Source organism: Aplosporella prunicola (genome assembly GCF_010093885.1).
Source record: "Aplosporella prunicola CBS 121167 unplaced genomic scaffold K452scaffold_12, whole genome shotgun sequence".
Lineage (NCBI taxonomy): Eukaryota > Fungi > Ascomycota > Dothideomycetes > Botryosphaeriales > Aplosporellaceae > Aplosporella > Aplosporella prunicola.
In genome coordinates, this window is record NW_022983540.1 from 569,043 (window position 1) to 587,877 (window position 18,835).

Genomic DNA, 18,835 nt, shown 5'->3' on the forward strand with positions numbered 1-18,835 from the left:
GGTTCGCCTCCCCAACTTAGCTCCCGCTGACCACATCCCTGCCCGGAGCCGGATCATCTCCGGGCGGACCTTGGCGCCAAAGCGTCATTGCCCGCGATAACGTCCGCCAGCTGCTGCGCAAACAATCACTCCCCCTCACCCACCACCACCTACCTTTGCCTTCCTTTCCTTGTGCGAAGCTTTCGCATCTCCCTTACTTGCTACACCCTTCCTCCAACCGCCGCCCCCGCCTCTTCTGACCTCTCCGTCCGCCGCCCGACAGCTACTGTCCCGTCGCATTCGCCTCACTTCTATACCCGGCCTATACTTTTCCTCCGTACCCTCCGAACCCTCCGACCGATCGCTCCACAAAGCCCATAGCCAGGCTTGCCCAACATGGACGACAACATTGCAAACTTTGCCGCCATCACCGGCTCCGACCCGCAGCGCGCTGGCCACTACCTGCAACTCACCGACAACAACCTTGAGCAGGCCATCCAGCTCTTCTTCGACAGTCCCAACCTCGACTTTGGCGGTTCCACCGCAGAGGCAGCTCCATCGCAACCTGCAGCTCGGCAGGATGATCAGGGAGTCATCCACATCGATTCGGATGACGAGGAAAATGTCTCGGGTGCAGCTGGCCACGACATGGATGCTGACGAGGCCATGGCCCGTCGTCTGCAGGAGGAAATGTACCGCGACAGCGGCAGCGATCCGAACGAGGGTGTTCGCGCGCCCATGGCACGCACGACAGAAACGCTAGTGGGACCGGGTGCCGATTATGGTGACGAGGACGATGGCATGCATGCTGCAATCATGTCGCAGATGGCAGCCCGGAGGCGTGGTGGTCAAGGTGGTGAGTGCATCTCCACGTTCCCTATTTTCATTTGTCCCGAAGATGCATGGTACAGCATAAATCCACGACAACGGATTGCTCCGCCGCTCGTGCTATGCGTCGATTTGGCCACGCGCCTGCGTACCCGTGTCGTTCGTTAAACATTGGATTTAAACATTAAACAGCTTGTACTGACTTGTATACAGCACGCCCAGGTATCTTCAACCAGAGAAACACCGCTTCCGTTTGGGAAGGAGAAGACGATGATCAGAGCGCCCGCCGTCGACACCTTGCTACAGCCACCGGTGGCGCATCAGAGACGTCATCAAAGTCCAGCCTGCTTGCGGAGATGTACCGTCCTCCGTTCGAGATAATCTCATCTCTACCTTGGGATGGTGCGCGAGATGAGGGCAAGGCTGAGGAGAAGTGGATCATGGTCAACGTGCAGGACCCTGCGATTTTTGACTGCCAGGTTCTCAATCGTGACATCTGGAAAAATGACCAGGTCAAGGAGACGATCAAGGAAAACTTCATCTTCTTGCAATACAACAAGGACGATCCTTCCGGTAACAGCTATATCAACTACTACTTCCATGCGCGTGACAGCGACGACGCGTACCCCCACATCGCGATCGTCGACCCCCGCACTGGTGAGCAGGTCAAGGTGTGGTCCGGTCCACCAGTTCCAAAGGCGATGGATTTCGTCATGCAGCTGCACGAGTTTCTAGATCGCTACAGCCTGAAGGTTAATGTTCGTAACCCAGTCGCGACACGCAAGAAGGACAAGAAGAAGGACGTCAACAAGATGACCGAGGAGGAGATGTTGGAGATGGCACTCCAGAACAGCATCGCCAATGATGCCCAAGGTCCCCGCGATGAGGACCCAGACGAGCTCACGAAGGCGGCTGAGGCCTCCGGGAAAGGCAAGGAGAAGGCGTCGGATGAAGGCGCTATGGAGGTTGATGAACCTGCTACGACGGGTGATGCCACCGCCACCGGCCCCTTTGCTTCCATTTCCTCCACGAACCCGCACACGGAACCAGATAATGACCCTAAGACGACTACCCGCATCCAATTCCGTCACTCTGGTGGTCGGATCATCCGCCGCTTCGCCCTGGCCGATCCGGTACGCCGCATTTATGAATGGCTGAAGGCCTCGCCACTTGAAGGCAAGGAGGGCGTTGAGTTCGAGCTCAGCTTCATGGGCAAGAACCTGATTGACCTTCTGGACCAGTCGATTGAGCAGGCGGGTTTGAAGAACGGAACCGTCATGGTGGAGCACATTGAGGGCTAAGGACGAGAAGGGGCGGGCGGTTCACTGTTGCATCAAGGCTCGTAGACGGGCCTAAGCGCGGCGCTGGGTACTCTTTTTCACGGGCTTGGAACGGCATCATGTGGCGTTGAGTGGAGTGGAGTGGACTGGACTGAACCGGAAAGTGGCGGGCGAAGACCCTTGAGCTCTTTTCTGGCTGTGGCTGGGGCGCAATGCGAAGCGAAGGAATGGTGGATTTCGCGATGACTACTGCGTCACTTTGTGCCTTGATGATCAGGCAAGTTTCGACATGTTTATGGTTTTATAGATCTGGCTGCTTCGATGGCTGAGCAGCTTATCGGCATAGATGCTTCGATATTTGATATTACATGAGTATATGCCTATCTGCACATACCCTAGTTGCAGGATGCAAGTTGGATTGTCTTGTGAAAGCTCTGGATAATTCGATCACGTTTTTCCCCTACTCCTAGCTATCTTTGCCACCTCTTAACCAAACTGTTGAGGTAAATCTGCTGGATCTACCAAGTGATTTTTCGGTGCTTGTAGATGGCGTTTACTTTATAAGTAGGTGATGCTGTGTAGCTGTGTTTGATGGCTAGATATAGACGGGGTGCGTTGCGAAGTAAACACGAACAAAAACTTGTGTAAGCAAGGGTACGAGCGTACTTCTCAAAGATACGAAGTATAGATGTATGTATGAGTATACGAGAATACACCACGGGGTAAGAAATCAAAACATGGGAAGGTCTCAAATATCTGATACATACAAGCGTACGCATAGACACGCCGTGGTATAAGATATACAGTAGCAAGAGAGTACCTACGCACGCTATGACGATCTAGGTGTAGGATAAAAATATGCGAGGGTATGAGGATAATCTTCAGAGATACGAGAGCATAAATATACGCAGGTCGAGGATTCTGTATACAACCTTAGTTATGAAGGGGCGAAGGCGGAAAGGTAGAAAGCAAGCCATATACGCTTGCATACAAGGTAACAGGTGGGGGATATGCAGACCGTACATCGTGCCGGAGCCACCTCTACTACGTAGACCGTCAGTAGTTGCATGTTCTCTAGCTTCATACCAGCAGCTACAAATATTCACAGGACAGCAACGCATCATCATCAGGGGCGAAGTCAAAAAGCCAGTCTCCTGAGTCCTGCTCACTCTCGAGCTCTACGTAGTGTCCGTACTCCTACGTCCACGACTCCACACCACCAACGCCCCAGCACGCCCGCCACACACAACGCGCCCGCAGCAAGCAGGCTAAGCTAGGCTAGGCTCTCGCAGCGCGCTCCGAAACAGGCGACGCCGCTTCCCGATATCGTCACCACCTGCGCCCAGTACGGCGCCTATTGCCGCATCGAGGGGGGCGCGCTAGCTTTTCGCGGTCTAGCGGCTGCGCGATGCAGTCTAGCTTCTGCGCGATACGGCCTAGCGGCGCGCCCGGCACGCATTTTAGACAGGCGTTTTGTCGTCGCGAACGTCGTGCCAGGGAGCAGCGGCAGTAATCGTACTCGTTGCGCCACCACAATGGATGGCGAGAGCGAGGGCGCAGGCGCGGTGGCGCGCTCACGATCGCGCAGGGGGTGTGGGCGGGCGTGCGCGATCTGAGCGAATGGGCGCTGCGGGCGGGTTTTGTGGTACGCTATAGGGGTGCGCGCGCGCGGCTGGGGTGCTGAGTGAGCGCGGCTCGCTGGAAGCTCGTGAGGGTGTTCTGGTAGGTGGTGAATTGAATTGGCTGCTCTAACTACGTCACGAGTGTGAGAGCGAGAGAGAAAGAGAGAGAGCGCGCGCGCGCGCGCGAGGAGAAAAAAGGTTAACCTATCGGGAATACGAGCGTTGCGCGTCGCGCGGATGGCTAGAGTACTCTACGTTAGGAGCGCTGATGGCTGCTGCGCAGCCGACGGCTACATACGACATCGAAAGCTTGTTGTCGCGGGGTTCTGGGCGTGGGTGGCTTGCTTGCCGCACGCTGCTTCGTTGGACTGGGGGGCCTTGGCGTTGGCTGCTCTAGATGCTCCCGCGACTAGAGTAGAGTATCCTCGCTGCCTGCCGTAGCTGGGGATACCGGGTTTATGTCCGCGGTGGTTAGATGCGGAATCCATGACGTGGGAGAGGGGTGAGTCCTAGATATAGGCGCCGAGGGCTTCCTTTTGATGTTCGAAGTGTGTCTCTACTACTACTACAAGTCTTCCCTTGCTTGCTCATCACTATGAATATCAACGTTAGTATTCCTCGTGCTGTGGTTTGGACCATGGTGCTGACCTTCTGCAGGAGCCTTCACAGAACAGAGGTAGAACTGTGAACCCCCCTGACTTCCTGTGTTGCATATACTGACCTTCTCAAGCCTTTGCGCTCCCGTTTACTAAACCAAGACTCAATGAGTTCTACGAAGCCAGCGTGCATAAGGAGCTGCGATTACCCATCGTAAGACGGCTCCCCGATGCGTACAGAAACCACTTCATCGCCATGTGTGGCGAATACGTCGGAACAGGTAAGGAAAGATGCCTCAACACTGGCCTTTTCTGCTTGAACGAAGAGAGTGAAGATGGAAACGGACTCTTCTAACCAAGATCCTATCCGCTTCTCTCTGAATTGGCAACAAGCTCTTCTTTGCCGGCGATTTTAACTGACAGTTCCCAGTGCTCTTCCTCTACTTCGCCTTAGCAGGCACACAAGTCGCCAACAACATCCCGTCATCCTCCGGTCTAACAGTGGCTCAAACCGGCTCGAATCCGCAACAGCTGCAATATATCGCCTTATCCTTTGGTTTCTCTCTCGCCGTCAACGCCTGGGTCTTTTTCCGCATATCCGGAGGCCTTTTCAACCCTGCTGTACGCAACATACCTCTTTCTGCATGTCCATCTCACTGCTCACACGGCAACGTAGGTCACGTTCGGTATGTGCCTCATCGGCGCGCTTCCCTGGTTCCGTGGCATCCTTTTGTTCGGCGTCCAAATCATCGGAGGCATTACCGCTGCGGCACTCGTCTCGTGCATGTTTCCTGGCCCTCTCAAGGTCCAGACTTCGCTGGGCGGCAGCACGACCATCGCGCAGGGCCTCTTCATTGAGATGTTTCTGACTGCCGAACTCGTCTTTACCATCTTCATGCTTGCGGCCGAGAAGCACAAGGGCACGTTCATCGCACCCGTTGGTATCGGGCTGTCGCTTTTCGTCGCCGAACTCACAGGTATTGAACCACTCCTTTCCCCTCTTCAAGCCACATCACAATCCACCTCTCACCCCAACACAGCCACTTACCTAACGCACCCACCATTCTAGGCGTCTACTTCACAGGCGGTTCGCTCAACCCAGCGCGCAGCTTCGGCCCCGCCGTCATCAACGGCTCTTTCGACGGCTACCACTGGATATACTGGCTGGGGCCGATTCTGGGCTCCATCGTCGCGGCCGGCTTCTACAAGTTCATCAAGATGCTCGAGTACGAGACGGCGAACCCGGACCAGGACGCCATGCAAGCGGAGATGCGGGCGCAGGCCAAGGTGCTCGAGGCGCACCAGGCGCGGCTGCAGCAGCTGCGCAGCAGGAGCGGCAGCGCCAGCAGCGGCGGGAGCAGCCTCGATGGCGGCACCGTCGTCGCTAGTAACACCAACGAGCACAGCAGCAGCGCCGCCGCCGCCGTTGCTGCTCACGCTGCTGCTCCCGCTCATGGCACCGCCGACACGAGCTCTCTCGGTGTCCCGCCCACGCCCGTCAATTCAAACGCCTCGGGCAATGGGGGCGGCGTGCAGATGCTGAGCGTGCTAGGCGGTGGGCTGGGCGCTGCCGGGCGTCGGCCCTTTACTGAGCGCGAGGGCAGCGGTAACAATTCGCGGGTTCTGCGTGACAGCCCTGCCATGGCGTAAGTTTTCTCCCCCTCTCCTCTTCCCTTGCTCCAACTTGGGTGGAAATGCCCGTTGGTGCTTGTGCGCGCAAAAAGCTGATGATTGTGTTTGATGGCGCAGCACTAACGATGACGCGTTCTACGGGCTGGCGCATGGGATGCATGGCTGGGACCGGAATGGCGATTATATGGCGCAGAGAGTGAGGCCGGCGAGGACGGAGAGCTGTGGGGTTTGAGGGTTGGTTTTGTGCTTGGTTTTTTATTTTTTTATTTTTTGTTGGGCAACGAGCAGGCATGGTGCTTGGGGCGTTTTGAGCGATTTGTCTGCGTACATTTGAGGGATTCCATGGACGATGATGGTGGTGTTTACATATTATAATGACGGACAAACAAAAAGCCGCAAAGGATCGGCGGGCTGGGCGGGCTGGAGATGGAAGCAAACCGGTTCCACACAGAGCTCGAGGCGAGGCGCGTGCCCGTCCGTGTAGCTGTGGGTTGGCTGCATTGATTGACGATAGGTTCTATTACTTTTTTTGCTCTTCATCACGATACCTCTTGCGCTCTCTCAAAATAGCCTGTTCTCTCCCCTCCAAGCCACCGCCGAGCCGCTACCTTCTAAACGACGCGTGACACCAACTCAACTCCCTTTGTTTCTCCTCCCTGCGCTCCAGAGGTCGCTCGCCCATTCCTGCCGCCGCATACGTTAATACCATAATATACCCCCCGACCCCTGCCGGCACACTCTATCCTGTCCTACCGAATCCCTACGCGGCCAGCCGGGCCAATTCCAAGGCAGAATGCGCCTCTTTTCGACGCTACTATACCTGCTTCTAGCACTGGTCATATTGGTTACTGCCGCAGACCCGACGACGACCGAAACGACCGAAGCTTCGACGACTGCAGCCGCGACAACCGAGAGTGACACCACAGCGACGTCAAAGGAAAGCAGTGCAACATCGGCCGCAGCGGAAACCACAACCACGGATGCCGCGACCACGACCGACAAGGCGTCGACCGCTGACGATGCTTCGACGACGACGACGGGGGCGTCAGCCTCCAAGACTTCCGCAAGCCACCTGTCAGATCTTCCCGATCTTCCCGGCAACCTCTTCCCTACAGTCGGCGTGCCCGACCTGTCGCAGGCGCCCTTTATGCAAAAGTCGACGTATCCGCAGGGCACCGTCTTCATCTGCGTGGGCGCAATCCTCGGCTTCCTGCTGGCATGCACCATGGCCTGGCGCGGGCTGATCGCATACAGCCTGCACCGCAGCGTCAAGCGGGCGGCCATGGCGCAGAGCATTGCGGACAACAAAGCGATGGCGCGGGGCCCCGGCGGGGGGATGTACGGGCCGGGACCAGAGAGCAAGCTCGGGTACGGCGGGAGCACGCTGTCGCTGGGCGAGATGCGCACGCCAGCGGCACCGGCCAACAACAAGTCGTCGCCGCTGGAGCGGACGCGGCAGCTGGGCCCCAGCGCGTCGTCGCTGTTTTTCAGCCCGACGGCCGACATGAGCCGCATGTCGCACTACAGCAACGCGTCCAACAACAACCGCTCGTCGTCGTATCTGCCCTCGGGCTACTACGCCGCCACCGCCGCGCCTGGCACCCTCTCCCCCGCCACGCCTGCCGGCCGCACCCGCAACAGCTACTTTGCCCCCTCGCCGCCCGACAGCCCCAATCTCCCGCCCAGCAGCCGCGACGGGCCCCTCCAGACGCCGCACAGCCCGCTCGGCCCTTACGGCCATGGCCATGGCTTCCCGGCTCCGCGGCCCACGCACAGCCGCGGCACCGACAGCGCCGCCGGCGCCTACCGCAGCACCAGCGAGCTCAACCTGAGCGCGCCACCCCAGCAGGGGGGCCGCACGCCCAGCGCCTACCTCGACGACCTGTTCGACGAGCACGGCCACGTCGGCGACGTGCCGGCCGCGCAGGACAGCCCGGGGCGTCGGCGCCGCTACTGAGGTCGTCCCTACCTAGCTAGCTAGAAGACGGTAGGTAGGTGCGGGCCCGGCGGACGCCGTGCTGTATACCACGTCCACCACCGGCTGGTTCCGCTCATGCTTTAATTCGCCCGCGAAAACACACCACACCACCTTGCCGCTGCGGGCGCCGATACACACCACACACCACTTTAGATGCATTGCATTGCATTGCCTTGCTGCTTGCTTGCTTGCTCGCTCACGCGCTTTCTTCCCTGCACTTGCCCCGTGCGCTGGGGGCTCGTTGCTTAATGATGTATGTACGATAGACGATGATGGTAATGGCTGGCTGGCTACCTAGCCCAGCAGGGGGAATGGCAATTGTTGGGCATGTGCGCAAGCGCTGTTATATAGCGACATAAAAGCGGACAGCTTTTCCCTATATATATAGGTCATTGCCGCGGCCTGCGGCGTTTGAATGAATGGATTTTTCTGTTTTTTTGAGTTTGGGGTGTGTGTGTGTGTGTTGTGGTGTGTGTGTTGTGTGGTGTGCTGTGGTGGGTGGGTGATCCATTGTGATGTGTGGTGTATGTGGTGCGTGCTGTGGATGGGGGAAGGTATAGATATATACTGTGGGAAGTAGCTTGATTAAAGGCATCGGGGGGATGGACGTTTTATTGCCCGTAACCAGATAGTTAGGGAGCCGTCTGTAGGGATGTGTATATCTTATATATATTTAAGCGTATACAAGGGCGTTCAATCACGCATGTAATAAAGATCGCAGCTATTTTGTAGATACGAAGGGTTCCGTAGGGACGTATTTATCTTTTTAGATATATATAGATATAGTTAGGTATATTATCTCTAGATTCTCTAGATGGACAGTTATAGCAAGGCGTCCATGTTCTCGTACTACCTCTACATTCACCATCTCTCTCCGCAGCGCACATCCTACCATCTACGGGCGTAGTCGTCAACGATTTACCTCCCGCACGTCCTCCTCCTTCTTCTTCTCCGCCTTCCCCATTCCTCCCTTGCTTGCTTGCCTAGGTAAACGGTAAACCCCTCCCCTTCCCCTCCTCCAGCACAAGCATCTCACCGAAGCAGCGCCGCTGCGCGTCGCTTGGTCGGTTGTTCCATGTTCCCCTCATTTCACGCTTCACGCTTCAGTGCGTACGAGTACGTGGTAGGTAAGGTTAGGTGGCTTCCGTGTCGTACACACCGGCTCGCCACCTCATTCTCGCCTACACATCCACACATCCACACTCGCTGCTCGCAAATGCTCTTCGTCCATCCGGCCACCAGCCATACGTATTGTAGTAGAGTACCTTTGAAGGTACCCACACCCACGCATTACGTAGCCAAGCCACGCGTAGAGCACCTAGAGTAGCCCTCATCAGGCCCCCTCACCTCACCAGGGCAAAAGTCACCTCAACTCCCAGTCCACCCAACCCACTCAGTCCACAGTCCACACCACAACACCGTCATCCCATCCCATCCCATCCCATTCCATCCCGTGAAGTCAAAGCCAAGGTCGAAATCAAAATCAAGCAAGTCACCAGGCAAGCGCACCACCACCACCACCACCTCGCCAGCAATCACAACCCCATCAGCAGTCGCACAAGCACAAGCACGCAGCCTCAGGCCTCCCACCCACCTGCACCCACGCCCACACCCCTCCCCACCCCTCCCCACCCCTCCCCACCTGCCCAAACCAGCACTTCCAAATCCCACAACCCAGCCCGCCGAGCAGCAGCGTCGGCGTCGGCTTCGCACCCGCTCTTGGCACGCACGCACCCAACGACATCATCACGCACCCACGGGGCCGCGCACGCACGCACGCACGAACGATTATGAGCCAAGAAATACTGGGGCCTCTATCGCTTGTCGATATCGCCGTGGCAAAAGCAAAGAGCTTATAAGCACGCGCCAAGCCCGTGGCCCCCGTGTGCCGTGAGAGGGTTGCGGAAGCTTGTCGTGACGTGCTGTGCTGTGCGTGCCGTGTGTGCTTGTGCTTTGTGTGGTTACGGATGAGTTGCTCTCGAGACGTGCTGCTCGGACGATGAGGTTACTACCTAGGAGGACATAGGCTGTCGTCCGTCAAGTAGGCAAGTAGGAAAGTAGGAAAGTAAGAAAGCAGGCAAGCAACCTACTCCTAACATAGCACATGGCATCCAATGTCTATACCTAGCGTAAAATACACAGTACATATCGTCCTACATACCTAGTTCAAACAGCCACACCCACCCAACCCACCACCACGCATGCACGCACACAACACAGCAAACCCTCAAAAAGAAATTGCCTGAGCAAAGCATAGCATAGCATAGCATAGCATAGCATAGCATAGTATTCCGCGCGCGCACGCAAGCACGCAAGCAGCGCGTTATATATAGAGCCACCTATGTATGTATATGTGTGTCCGATGCGCCTATAGCTACGCTACCTAGCTACCTAGCTACCTAGCTAGCTCGCAGTCTCTCTTTGCTTTTGCCCCGCACAGCCATAAGCGGGAGGATGAAGAGCAGCACAGCAACAGCAGTTTTAGCCGCCGTAAAAACCCCAAAAGCAGTGGCAGCAGCAAATATCCCATTCGTCCCTTTGTTAGATGAACAACGGACCGATGGTAAGACTTGCTGCCTGCCTGTCTGCCACTGATGGCATGCCGCCCCAAGCCGCGCGTGGGAATGCCAGTCTGAGTCTTTTTCGCCCAAGCCAATGTATGCACGAAGAAAAAGCACAGAAGCGGGCGGGGTTGGGAAACAGAGAAGAAGCCTGAAGCAGAGGGAAGCGGGAAGCGAAAACAAGCGACCAAGAAAAGGTAGAAAAAGAAAAGAAAAGGTAAAAAACGCAAAGCCTCGTCCAGCGTAGCCAAGCATGATAGACAAATTCGTGTATGTTCTTTGAGGCCGATTTCTCGGAACGGAAAGAAGACGCGAAGAGGGCGTGGAAGAAGTGAAAGAAGCGGTTCCAGGTCTCTGGACCCCGTTTGATAAAAAAGAACTTGTGACAAAAACATCTCTGCCGATCCTGTCTCTGCTCCGTCGTCCCAAGAACGCCGCAAGGTAGGGAAAAAAAAAGGAGCTGCGCCGGGTTAATCAAGTGCGAAGACAAGACACCGTTAATCGTAAACTCGTTATCGCCTGCGTGTCGCAAGTACTCCGGCCCAAGCCGGGAAATGACACGAGGATAGAGGGAGCTAACCAGACGACATGACGTATCCGGACCCGAGGTATGATGGTACAAACGTGCTGTTCCGCCTAGAAGGTTGGTGCACCGCGTAAGCAGCGGGCGGGAGGAGCAACACCGTGCTGTGCTAAGATTGCTGCCATGTGTTCCGTCGGCTTCCGGGAGCGGGCGGCGGTGCTACCACCCGGTCGGAGGCGCTCTTGTTTTTGTGCTTTTGTCCTTTTTCGGGCATGTGTGAAGGGAGACCATTTCCAAGCAGCAGCTAGCAGGCATAGCATACCAAAGTCATCCGTGTCTTACTCAATGTCTGGTGTATGGGGTCGTCACTTTGCTAAACGAGTGACGGTGCCGGGCGCCAAAGGCCCATTTAATCCATGTAGAAGTCGCCCTTGAGGATCCGCTCCTGGAAGGCGTCAGGAGCCTTGGCATGCCTGGGCATCTCTCTGACGGGCGGCTCCATCGTGGCTACGCTCTTGGCACGCTGGTGCACGGCGGGGTGGGGCATGCCGCTAGCGGCAGAGATGGAGGAGCGCTCGGCACGGCTACGCATGTTCTCGGCGAGGTTGAAACCATCTGTAGTAGCAGACGTAGTTAGCTTGTGATCGTCAAAACGTGGTTTCCCAAGAAAAGCCCTCTTTGTTCGCAAGCTGTGCGGCCAGTGGCGATGGAGTATGAGGATAACGCACAGGGCAGAGGTAGATCTGGGATCGTGGGTAGTGATGTAGACAGACCTCGACCCTTGTGTGCAGTCGGAGGAGAAGACGATTTAGCAGTGGGGCGAGCTCTACCATTGGCATTTCCGCTCCCGTTTCCACCCTGCTTCACATCGCGCAGCGCCCGAGCACCAAAGCTCAGCCTGCGAGCAAACGGCGACGTGGCCGTGGTGCTAGGACTGGAGCCAGACACGTCATCGTCGGCAAAGGGGCTCTCATCGACAGAGGCCGAGGTGGCGGACGACATGCTCTCGCCGCGGCTCCGCTGGCTGAAGGGAGACTGCTGGTTGGGCGAGCCCGAAAGCCCGAGAGTCGTCACCGAAAGACGACGGCGGTTGGCCTGGGCAGCAGCACTGGTGATGGGACCCGGGTAGTTCTGGCCGTTGGGAGGGGAGCCGGCGTTGTTGCGGCCGAAGAAGTCAGCAATGGCCTGGCCGGCGAAGGAGGAGCGACGACGCTCGGCGGCGGCCGGGTGAGGAGGCGAGTGGTTGCCGTCGGACATGTTGGAGTGGTTGTTGATGAGTTTGGACGAGGGAGAGTCGAAAAGGGATGGGTGGATGGATGGATGGAGAGATGGAAAGAGAGAGAGTGAGATAGCGAGAAGGTGTGTGTTGGTTGTTGGTAGGTAGGCAGGTAAGCGCCGATATAGGCAAGCACGCGTTCGGTTACGTCAGGGGCGGCGGATGGGGCAGTGCGAAGAGGGTAGTCGTAGGTAGTGTTGAGGAGAGAGGAAAGGAGGAGTCAGGAATTCGAGAGAATTGGAGGGGGCTGGCTGGAGGGACTAAATAACAAAAAAGGACGACAGCATTTAGAGGGACCGACGATCGCACAAGCCTCGTCAGGCCAAAACGCGGGGAAAGGCCAGGGGGGCTTGGGCGCCAAGAAAGCTTTATCATGCCATGACCAGCGAACGGAGCGAACGGGGCGCAAGAAGGGCCGGTTGACGCCGCCGCCATCACTTCCGCACGTGAGTCCATCACGTCATGCAGGTGTTCGCGTCGTCCATGAAACATCGCAGATTATGCTCTTTGCTCTCAACTGCTGCTGTGTCCGGCCCGAAGAGGTTGCCGCCGATCCCTGCATCTGTCCATCCACAACCTGTGCGTGGGTGCTACCGATTATATTGGGCGCCGGGAGGGTGTGCCAGCACCCTGCCTCATTGGTGAAGAAAAAACCGGGCCCAAAATGACCCGGCCCTGCCTGCGACAGCACAGTGACAGCGGTATATTATTCTTGTCTCTTGCGGAGTCCGTCGAGAGACCCTCTCGTGATATCCGGCGTCCAGCATGGTTCGACGGTGGTTCGACTGCCCTGCCTCTTTCCCCCACCCGCATCTCCTCCCTCCCCCTCTCGGAACGGTCCGCGACTTGCGGCGGGGCCGATCAGATCACCTACCTACCTATCGACCTGAGACTATTGCTCCTGGCAGATAGCCGTCCCTTGCTCGCCAGATCTCGCCGCCGGAGTAGACGCTGCGCTCGCTGCCCGTGTACTCGTAGCTTGTGCTGAGGATCGCCGCGTTCGGGATTCTGAATCCCTATCTCGGCCAAGCACGTGCCGGAGATCCATTCCTCGACTCGTCAACATGGGCTCTGTCGTCAGTACCTACATTATTTCAATTCAAATCCTTCGGCAGTAATCCGTAGCTTTAATCCTTCGTCCGCCGAAACCCACCGCCCCAGCTACCCCACTGCTACTAATCTAGCCGCACGCGATGATGGATCCTGGTGGCGGCATGGCGTAGCAAAAACTCAAGTGGCTGACTCCAATGACGGAGTCTTTGTGTTGATGTGTAAAGTAGTACGTACATTCCTATGATCGGATCCTGACCGAGTTATTGGGTATCGTTGTTGTTGTTGTTATCATGATTACGTGCTATCGTTGGTGTTCCATTGCATAGTGGGGGGCATTCACGTTTACGCTTCCCCTGATAGCGTCGTGTGAGGCCTTTTCCACTTGAGCGTGTCCGCTTTCAGCACCAGCGTGTGTAGCTGTGAAAACTCAAACACACTTCCAGTAAATGCCAAACGTCGATCCGCCGGAAGATGGTGACATTAGCTCTGACGGTTACACAAACCCGTGTTGACGCTGCCATGAAACTCAATCTTGGGTACATTAGGAGTTGTTCGTGCAGTCGCAAACCGGTCACGACTAAATCGACCGAGCCTTGGTATTACGGCAAGATTCGACGCTCGGCAGGCAGTTCAATGGCAACTCATACCGAATTCAACCACGAATCACAATGCACATCGTCTCAGTGAAAGATTGGCTCCTTATTGCTGCTACTACTTTCAGCCCAGAACAAGATTGGTCAGAGTGAGAGATGGGATAATGCAAACGAGTGATTGATTGAACACTTTAGGAAACAAGCTACAAACGACTAACAAATAACAAACTATTTCAGACATCCGCCCATGAATGAGTGACCTGATCGAGCGCCATGCAAAATAAATATACAGACAGCCACCAACGAGAATATTTCAGACAGCCGCCCATGTACAAATCCTACCAAGCAAAAACAAACATCACAAACGAACGATCCGCCATAGTGAAAACGACAACAGCAGGCAGGCGGCAGCGAGCCAACAAATCTAGAAAGACTGACGATGACGTGTAGGAGACTGGGTACAGCGTTTTCCTGGGAGTTTTGCTCCGGCAGAGTCGACTGTTATTTCCTTGGCGGGTAGCGATCAACGAGGCTGGGAACCAAGAGCTCGGAGGTCCCTCAAACGCTGGACATAACTGGGAGGGCCTTCTACTTGAGCCATAGCATGGTCGAGCATCTCAAGTTGCGATTGGTCGATTGGGTGAGCATTTTGGAAAATCGTACCCAGCGTGTCAAGGATAAAACCGGGGGCTTGGCCTCCACGAAGGTTGATGAAAAGGTTCCTCTTGTCGTCCGTCTCGCCATTTGGTGTTGCGCGACTCCAGGTGATACTGTCGTTGATGTCCTTGTTTTGGTCGATGACAAATCTGAGGATGTCAATCAAGATGCCACTTGCGTGCAGGGCGGCGACTCCAGGAGATATCTGTGACTGTCTTTGGTAGGTTCTCTGGATATCTCCAACATGCTTCTTGAGCATCTCGCCACATTGGACGACGTCGTAAGCTCGCTGGCCTGTTGCCAATGAGTTGGGGCCGTATTTCTTGTAGTTTTTGAAGGCCTTGCAGGTTCCTAGGATCTCCAGCTCCACCCGGCGAAAACGGGCCTCGGTCTCGAATTGCGGTGTGATTTCCTGACGAATCTCGTACAAAAACTCATCGTCTATGATGTTTATGAGCCGCTTCATAGCCTTCATGTAAACTTCCGCTGCGTCTTCGTCTGACGGCTTGAAGATTTCGAGAACCCTTTGCAATTCCTGTCGCATTTGCCTGTAGCCATCTTCTTGAGCGACGTTTGGAGAGCGGAAGGCCCATTCGGATACCTGGGCTACTCCCTCAAGGCCTCCTTGAACCCTGTCGACAAGTCTTTCGGGAAATATGACCGGCTCATTAGGTAGTTGGTTGTGGATTTCGGCACCATCATTGGTGAACTGAATACGACCTGGAAAAACGTTGTCCTCTGATTCAGGTTGTACTTCGAGAAGTTCATTCTCAAGCCAGTAGATGTGCTAAAGTGAACAGTTAGTTAAGTGACCGCTGCAAAGGAAAGGATTGTATCATACTTTACAAGCGATATTGCCCTCACCGGCACCACAACTGCAACGAGGTGGCGACGGCTTCTTTCCAAAACGTACAGTGACACGGTCCTTGAGAACAAAGCTGTAGAGCCGCCCCGCCCCGGTTCCTTGTTCTTGACAGTAGCTGAGGGAAATGTCTTCATTATCTTCGTCTGTGCCCATTTCAGCGCGCCTGCGGGCAAGCTCGTTCAGGTTTTCGAAGTTGTATTCCATATCAATGGACTTTTCGTTTGGAGAGGAGGATAGATTCGAGTAAGAGGTCTGAAGGGAAGACGAAGGCGAGGAAATTGATGCTGCTGAAAATGAAGAATTCAGAAGTACCAAAGAGACAGCTATATAGCTCTTCACTCACAGACCAATGCGGCGCAAGCAGCACCCAGAAGCAAATCTGTCTCCAGACCTCCAGGCCCCCAACCCTCGCAGAAGCGCCTAACTGCCTACAACTCCAACACGCCATCCAGGCACCGCCTGTCGCGCGCAAATCTGGAGGCGGTTTACCCGCGAGACCACGGGCCAATTAGTCGATCAGCGCGGCAAGCCCCCACAGAAAGCCATGCACGGCGTTAAAGAATTCCTCACGATTCCACGGGCATACCGCCTCTCGCGCTATGATCGGGCCCTCTTGTGGTACCTACTGAGCTGAAGCTGCGCTTAATGAGCGGTCCCTTCACCGGGTTATGCGGCGTACTGTTCGGCATCACCGACGATCCGGCCGGTCAGTGTGCGTGCGCCCATGTCCTCGACCAGGCACCAACGTGCCTGGATTCGGTGTGTGGCTTTGGGAGGCCTGTTGTTGAAGATCCGGCTGCGGCGAAGCTCTACGGCATATGCCGCCCGATGGCCGGCGCGCGCGACGAGAATGCCCTCCGTGAAATTGTGCCCTACTCTCTTGCGCTTCTCGCGTCTGTTAGCGACATGTCGGTCAAGGTGGCGCCCATGTTGGTCGGCAATTGATGTGATGTCGTCGTTGTTGTGGGGGTGGGGCCCGCCAAGTCCCTGCAACCTGGGCTGTGCAGGGCCCCGGCTGTGGCTTTGTGGCTTTGTATTGGCTATTTTTTGCACGGGCGCCCGCGCACCAATCGATAGCCTATCGATCCAACAATTCTGAAGTGAGATCTCTATTGTAAGGCTTATTTCGCTAAACCACCGTCTCTTAATTACATCTTAACCACCCTCCCAAGGCTTTCCCAGTGATCGACTCATGATGGTTGACGGGCGCTTATATGATGCCCAGTGTATGGAGGCAGTATACAACAACAACATGAGGTCCCTTCCAAGCCGCAATGTTGGAGACAACGTGTTTACAGCCCTGCGCTATTTCGGTAACAAATGAATAAGGCAAAAGCCTCAAAATCTCGTCCGCACAGACCAATGGCATTCACACCACCTTGGACCAGTAGCAGAAGACACCAGCATAGATAGAATCGAGTAGAAAGAGCACCACGCCACAAATTGAGCCATAGAAAGCAAAAATGAAGGATTCAATTCTTCCGAAAATCACAAAGTTACGCTAAGAAATGTGCTCATGAGCACCCCAACCTGCATTGCATCAAGTTGTAAAACGAACGTGCCGGGTGAGGGAAGCAAGCACTAGGGCTGGTAGATTGCTTGAGTGGGCCAAGCTTGGGGTGGGTCAAGGTCAAGGTCCGCCCCCAGACAATCGACCGGTCAGACGTATCAAGTCTAATGACACATGAGCCTCCAGGTCGCAACTGAACAGATACCTGAAAGTGTTCATACCTGCGGGGCAAGTCTAGTGCCCACCTCCTCCTGTGCCTGATCCCGCGGTGTAGACAGATGCTTCCCGTGAGCTATGTTGCGAGTTTTGCTCATTCACTCGCCCTGACTCCGCTGCATACCGTACAGAAACGCCACCCCAAGGAATACCGGAATACTCTCGAGGATATCTTTCTAGGTCTCCGGGATCGGCCGGGTTGTAAGAAGACCCAGCGTGCTCTTGGTTGACCATACGCCGCTCGTTGTTCTCTTGCTCATCCCTAGTCCTTTGCCCTAAAGCAGTGAGTCAGTATAATTGAGCACCAACTGTTGCACAGAGCAAAACGACTTACTGTATCGCCTCTGTGATATCCTGTTCTGCATCCTTCGCCGTTCCTCAGGATCTTGAATTCTGGTCCAGTCTTCCTCTGCTGCCTGGTCTCCACTTGACTGCTGCTCATGAGACATACTGGATGAAGAAGCTTGACGTTGCGGTGTAGCCTAGGGTCGGCAGTGGTCTAAATGTGGGACGGGACTGAGGACTTGACTTGCGGCGAGGCTTGGATTTGTGGTTCGTCGTAGAAGGAGGGCACAAGATGTGTAGGGGAGTGTGCTTTGAGAAAGCAGAGACAGAACAGGTGCGGACGGTGCTGAAATCTTTGAAGCAAGTGGGAAATGAATTGCACACAGTCTGATGTTTGAGATGATGGCAATTTGCACTCGAATTCAGAAGGAAATAGATATAAAAAGGTTTGGCCAACAGGCAACTGCGACGCTTATGGAAACGTTTACCAACCGCATAATGATTGAGGGTCAGCCCCCGAAGGTAAGTGGCTCAGTCCAACTGAGTTCTATGCATAGCCGGCGGTGGCTAAGACGTCCTGATGGAGTAGCAACCGAGGGCCTTAGGCGCCGCATGCCTTTTGGGCACACCAACGAACCATCTGGTTGGGACTGTTTTCAGCTGTACAGGCCCTCCCAGCACTTGATGATCAGTATGTGTATGACTGAAGACTGCGGCACGCGAGGACCTTTGGTCCCCGGATGACGCAAGATAAGCCTTCGGTCACACATCTTGACCACAGACAGCTTGAAGCTCGTGGGGTACCTGCATCGATCCTTCCGCGTAGATTGCGGCGAGGGTTCTAGATGTCCGCCAATGCCTCGCCGTACCTGCAACGTCATCTCAAAGATCCGCGTCGGATCTGTCATGAGACAGAACGGCACAAGTAAACATGGCAGAGATAGCACGCAAGCCGTAAGACTGAGCAGCTGGGTAGACGGCTTTTACTTGCTCTTGGCGCCGCTCCAAGGCATTGTGCCCTCGTGCAATTGGTCCGGACGTCGATTTCAAGCTGAAGGGCGCGGATTTCGGAAAACTTCGCCGTCACACTGTATATTGCCCCATCCAGGATTGCTCGGGTGGTGGGTTGCGATGTGGTGATGGAGTCTGCGCTAAGGTGCAACCAAGATTCCGGTCAGCGACGAGGGCATTGGGCGCGAGGAGCAGCTTCACCGACGAGCGGCGTGGGGGCCAGGAGCGAAATGGCAGCGGAGAAGCTACCCATCGTCGGTGAGAAGACAAGAGACGGCGTGCATCGACTAGTTATCACGGCGAGAGTCTAGAGGAGGAGTGTGGTCGAGAAAGACGGTGACGGCAATGGTGACGGCGATGGTGACGGCGC

The 18,835-nt window shown here is 55.6% G+C and overlaps 6 protein-coding genes across 6 annotated transcripts; 3 read left to right on the plus strand and 3 right to left on the minus strand.

Annotated features, from left to right (window-relative positions):
• Positions 1–139: 139 nt before the first annotated feature.
• Positions 140–2,477, plus strand: K452DRAFT_270884 (uncharacterized protein). Its single transcript, XM_033539008.1, has 2 exons — positions 140–835; positions 1,021–2,477. Exons 1-2 carry the CDS (start codon positions 376–378, stop codon positions 2,106–2,108), a joined length of 1,548 nt encoding a protein of 515 aa, XP_033397840.1. The 5' UTR covers positions 140–375; the 3' UTR covers positions 2,109–2,477.
• Positions 2,478–4,444: 1,967 nt separating this feature from the next.
• Positions 4,445–5,955, plus strand: K452DRAFT_227478 (uncharacterized protein; the record flags this gene model as incomplete). The annotated part of the gene is made up of 4 exons (XM_033536903.1): positions 4,445–4,586; positions 4,736–4,926; positions 4,982–5,282; positions 5,375–5,955. Coding segments are annotated over 4 exons (1,215 nt in total), but the record flags the coding sequence as incomplete, so codon positions are not given.
• A 775-nt stretch (positions 5,956–6,730) lies between these two features.
• On the plus strand, positions 6,731–7,894 carry K452DRAFT_298126 (uncharacterized protein; the record flags this gene model as incomplete). The annotated part of the gene is made up of 1 exon (XM_033542090.1): positions 6,731–7,894. One exon carries the CDS (start codon positions 6,731–6,733, stop codon positions 7,892–7,894), a length of 1,164 nt encoding a protein of 387 aa, XP_033397842.1.
• Positions 7,895–10,932: 3,038 nt separating this feature from the next.
• Positions 10,933–12,482, minus strand: K452DRAFT_287344 (uncharacterized protein). Its single transcript, XM_033540456.1, has 2 exons — positions 11,830–12,482; positions 10,933–11,614 (listed from the first exon to the last, which is right to left on the minus strand). Exons 1-2 carry the CDS (start codon positions 12,254–12,256, stop codon positions 11,409–11,411), a joined length of 633 nt encoding a protein of 210 aa, XP_033397843.1. The 5' UTR covers positions 12,257–12,482; the 3' UTR covers positions 10,933–11,408.
• A 1,925-nt stretch (positions 12,483–14,407) lies between these two features.
• K452DRAFT_27051 (uncharacterized protein) lies at positions 14,408–15,867 on the minus strand. Its single transcript, XM_033538991.1, has 2 exons — positions 15,420–15,867; positions 14,408–15,365 (listed from the first exon to the last, which is right to left on the minus strand). The coding sequence occupies exons 1-2, from the start codon at positions 15,645–15,647 to the stop codon at positions 14,445–14,447; spliced, it is 1,149 nt and encodes a 382-aa protein (XP_033397844.1). The 5' UTR covers positions 15,648–15,867; the 3' UTR covers positions 14,408–14,444.
• A 1,073-nt stretch (positions 15,868–16,940) lies between these two features.
• On the minus strand, positions 16,941–17,970 carry K452DRAFT_287347 (uncharacterized protein). Its single transcript, XM_033540457.1, has 3 exons — positions 17,504–17,970; positions 17,175–17,444; positions 16,941–17,117 (listed from the first exon to the last, which is right to left on the minus strand). Exons 1-2 carry the CDS (start codon positions 17,616–17,618, stop codon positions 17,188–17,190), a joined length of 372 nt encoding a protein of 123 aa, XP_033397845.1. The 5' UTR covers positions 17,619–17,970; the 3' UTR covers positions 16,941–17,117; positions 17,175–17,187.
• Between the last annotated feature and the right edge of the window lie 865 nt (positions 17,971–18,835).

Coding starts and splice junctions, on each gene's coding strand:
- K452DRAFT_287344 (XM_033540456.1), bottom strand. CDS start 12,256: ATGTCCGACGGCAACCACTCGCCTCCTCACCCGGCCGCCGCCGAGCGT. Junction 11,615..11,829: donor CGGGAGCGGAAATGCCAATG/GTAGAGCTCGCC, acceptor CTGCTACTACAG/ATGGTTTCAACCTCGCCGAG.
- K452DRAFT_287347 (XM_033540457.1), bottom strand. CDS start 17,618: ATGTCTCATGAGCAGCAGTCAAGTGGAGACCAGGCAGCAGAGGAAGAC. Junction 17,445..17,503: donor GATATCACAGAGGCGATACA/GTAAGTCGTTTT, acceptor TCACTGCTTTAG/GGCAAAGGACTAGGGATGAG.
- K452DRAFT_270884 (XM_033539008.1), top strand. CDS start 376: ATGGACGACAACATTGCAAACTTTGCCGCCATCACCGGCTCCGACCCG. Junction 836..1,020: donor GAGGCGTGGTGGTCAAGGTG/GTGAGTGCATCT, acceptor ACTTGTATACAG/CACGCCCAGGTATCTTCAAC.
- K452DRAFT_27051 (XM_033538991.1), bottom strand. CDS start 15,647: ATGGAATACAACTTCGAAAACCTGAACGAGCTTGCCCGCAGGCGCGCT. Junction 15,366..15,419: donor AGGGCAATATCGCTTGTAAA/GTATGATACAAT, acceptor TGTTCACTTTAG/CACATCTACTGGCTTGAGAA.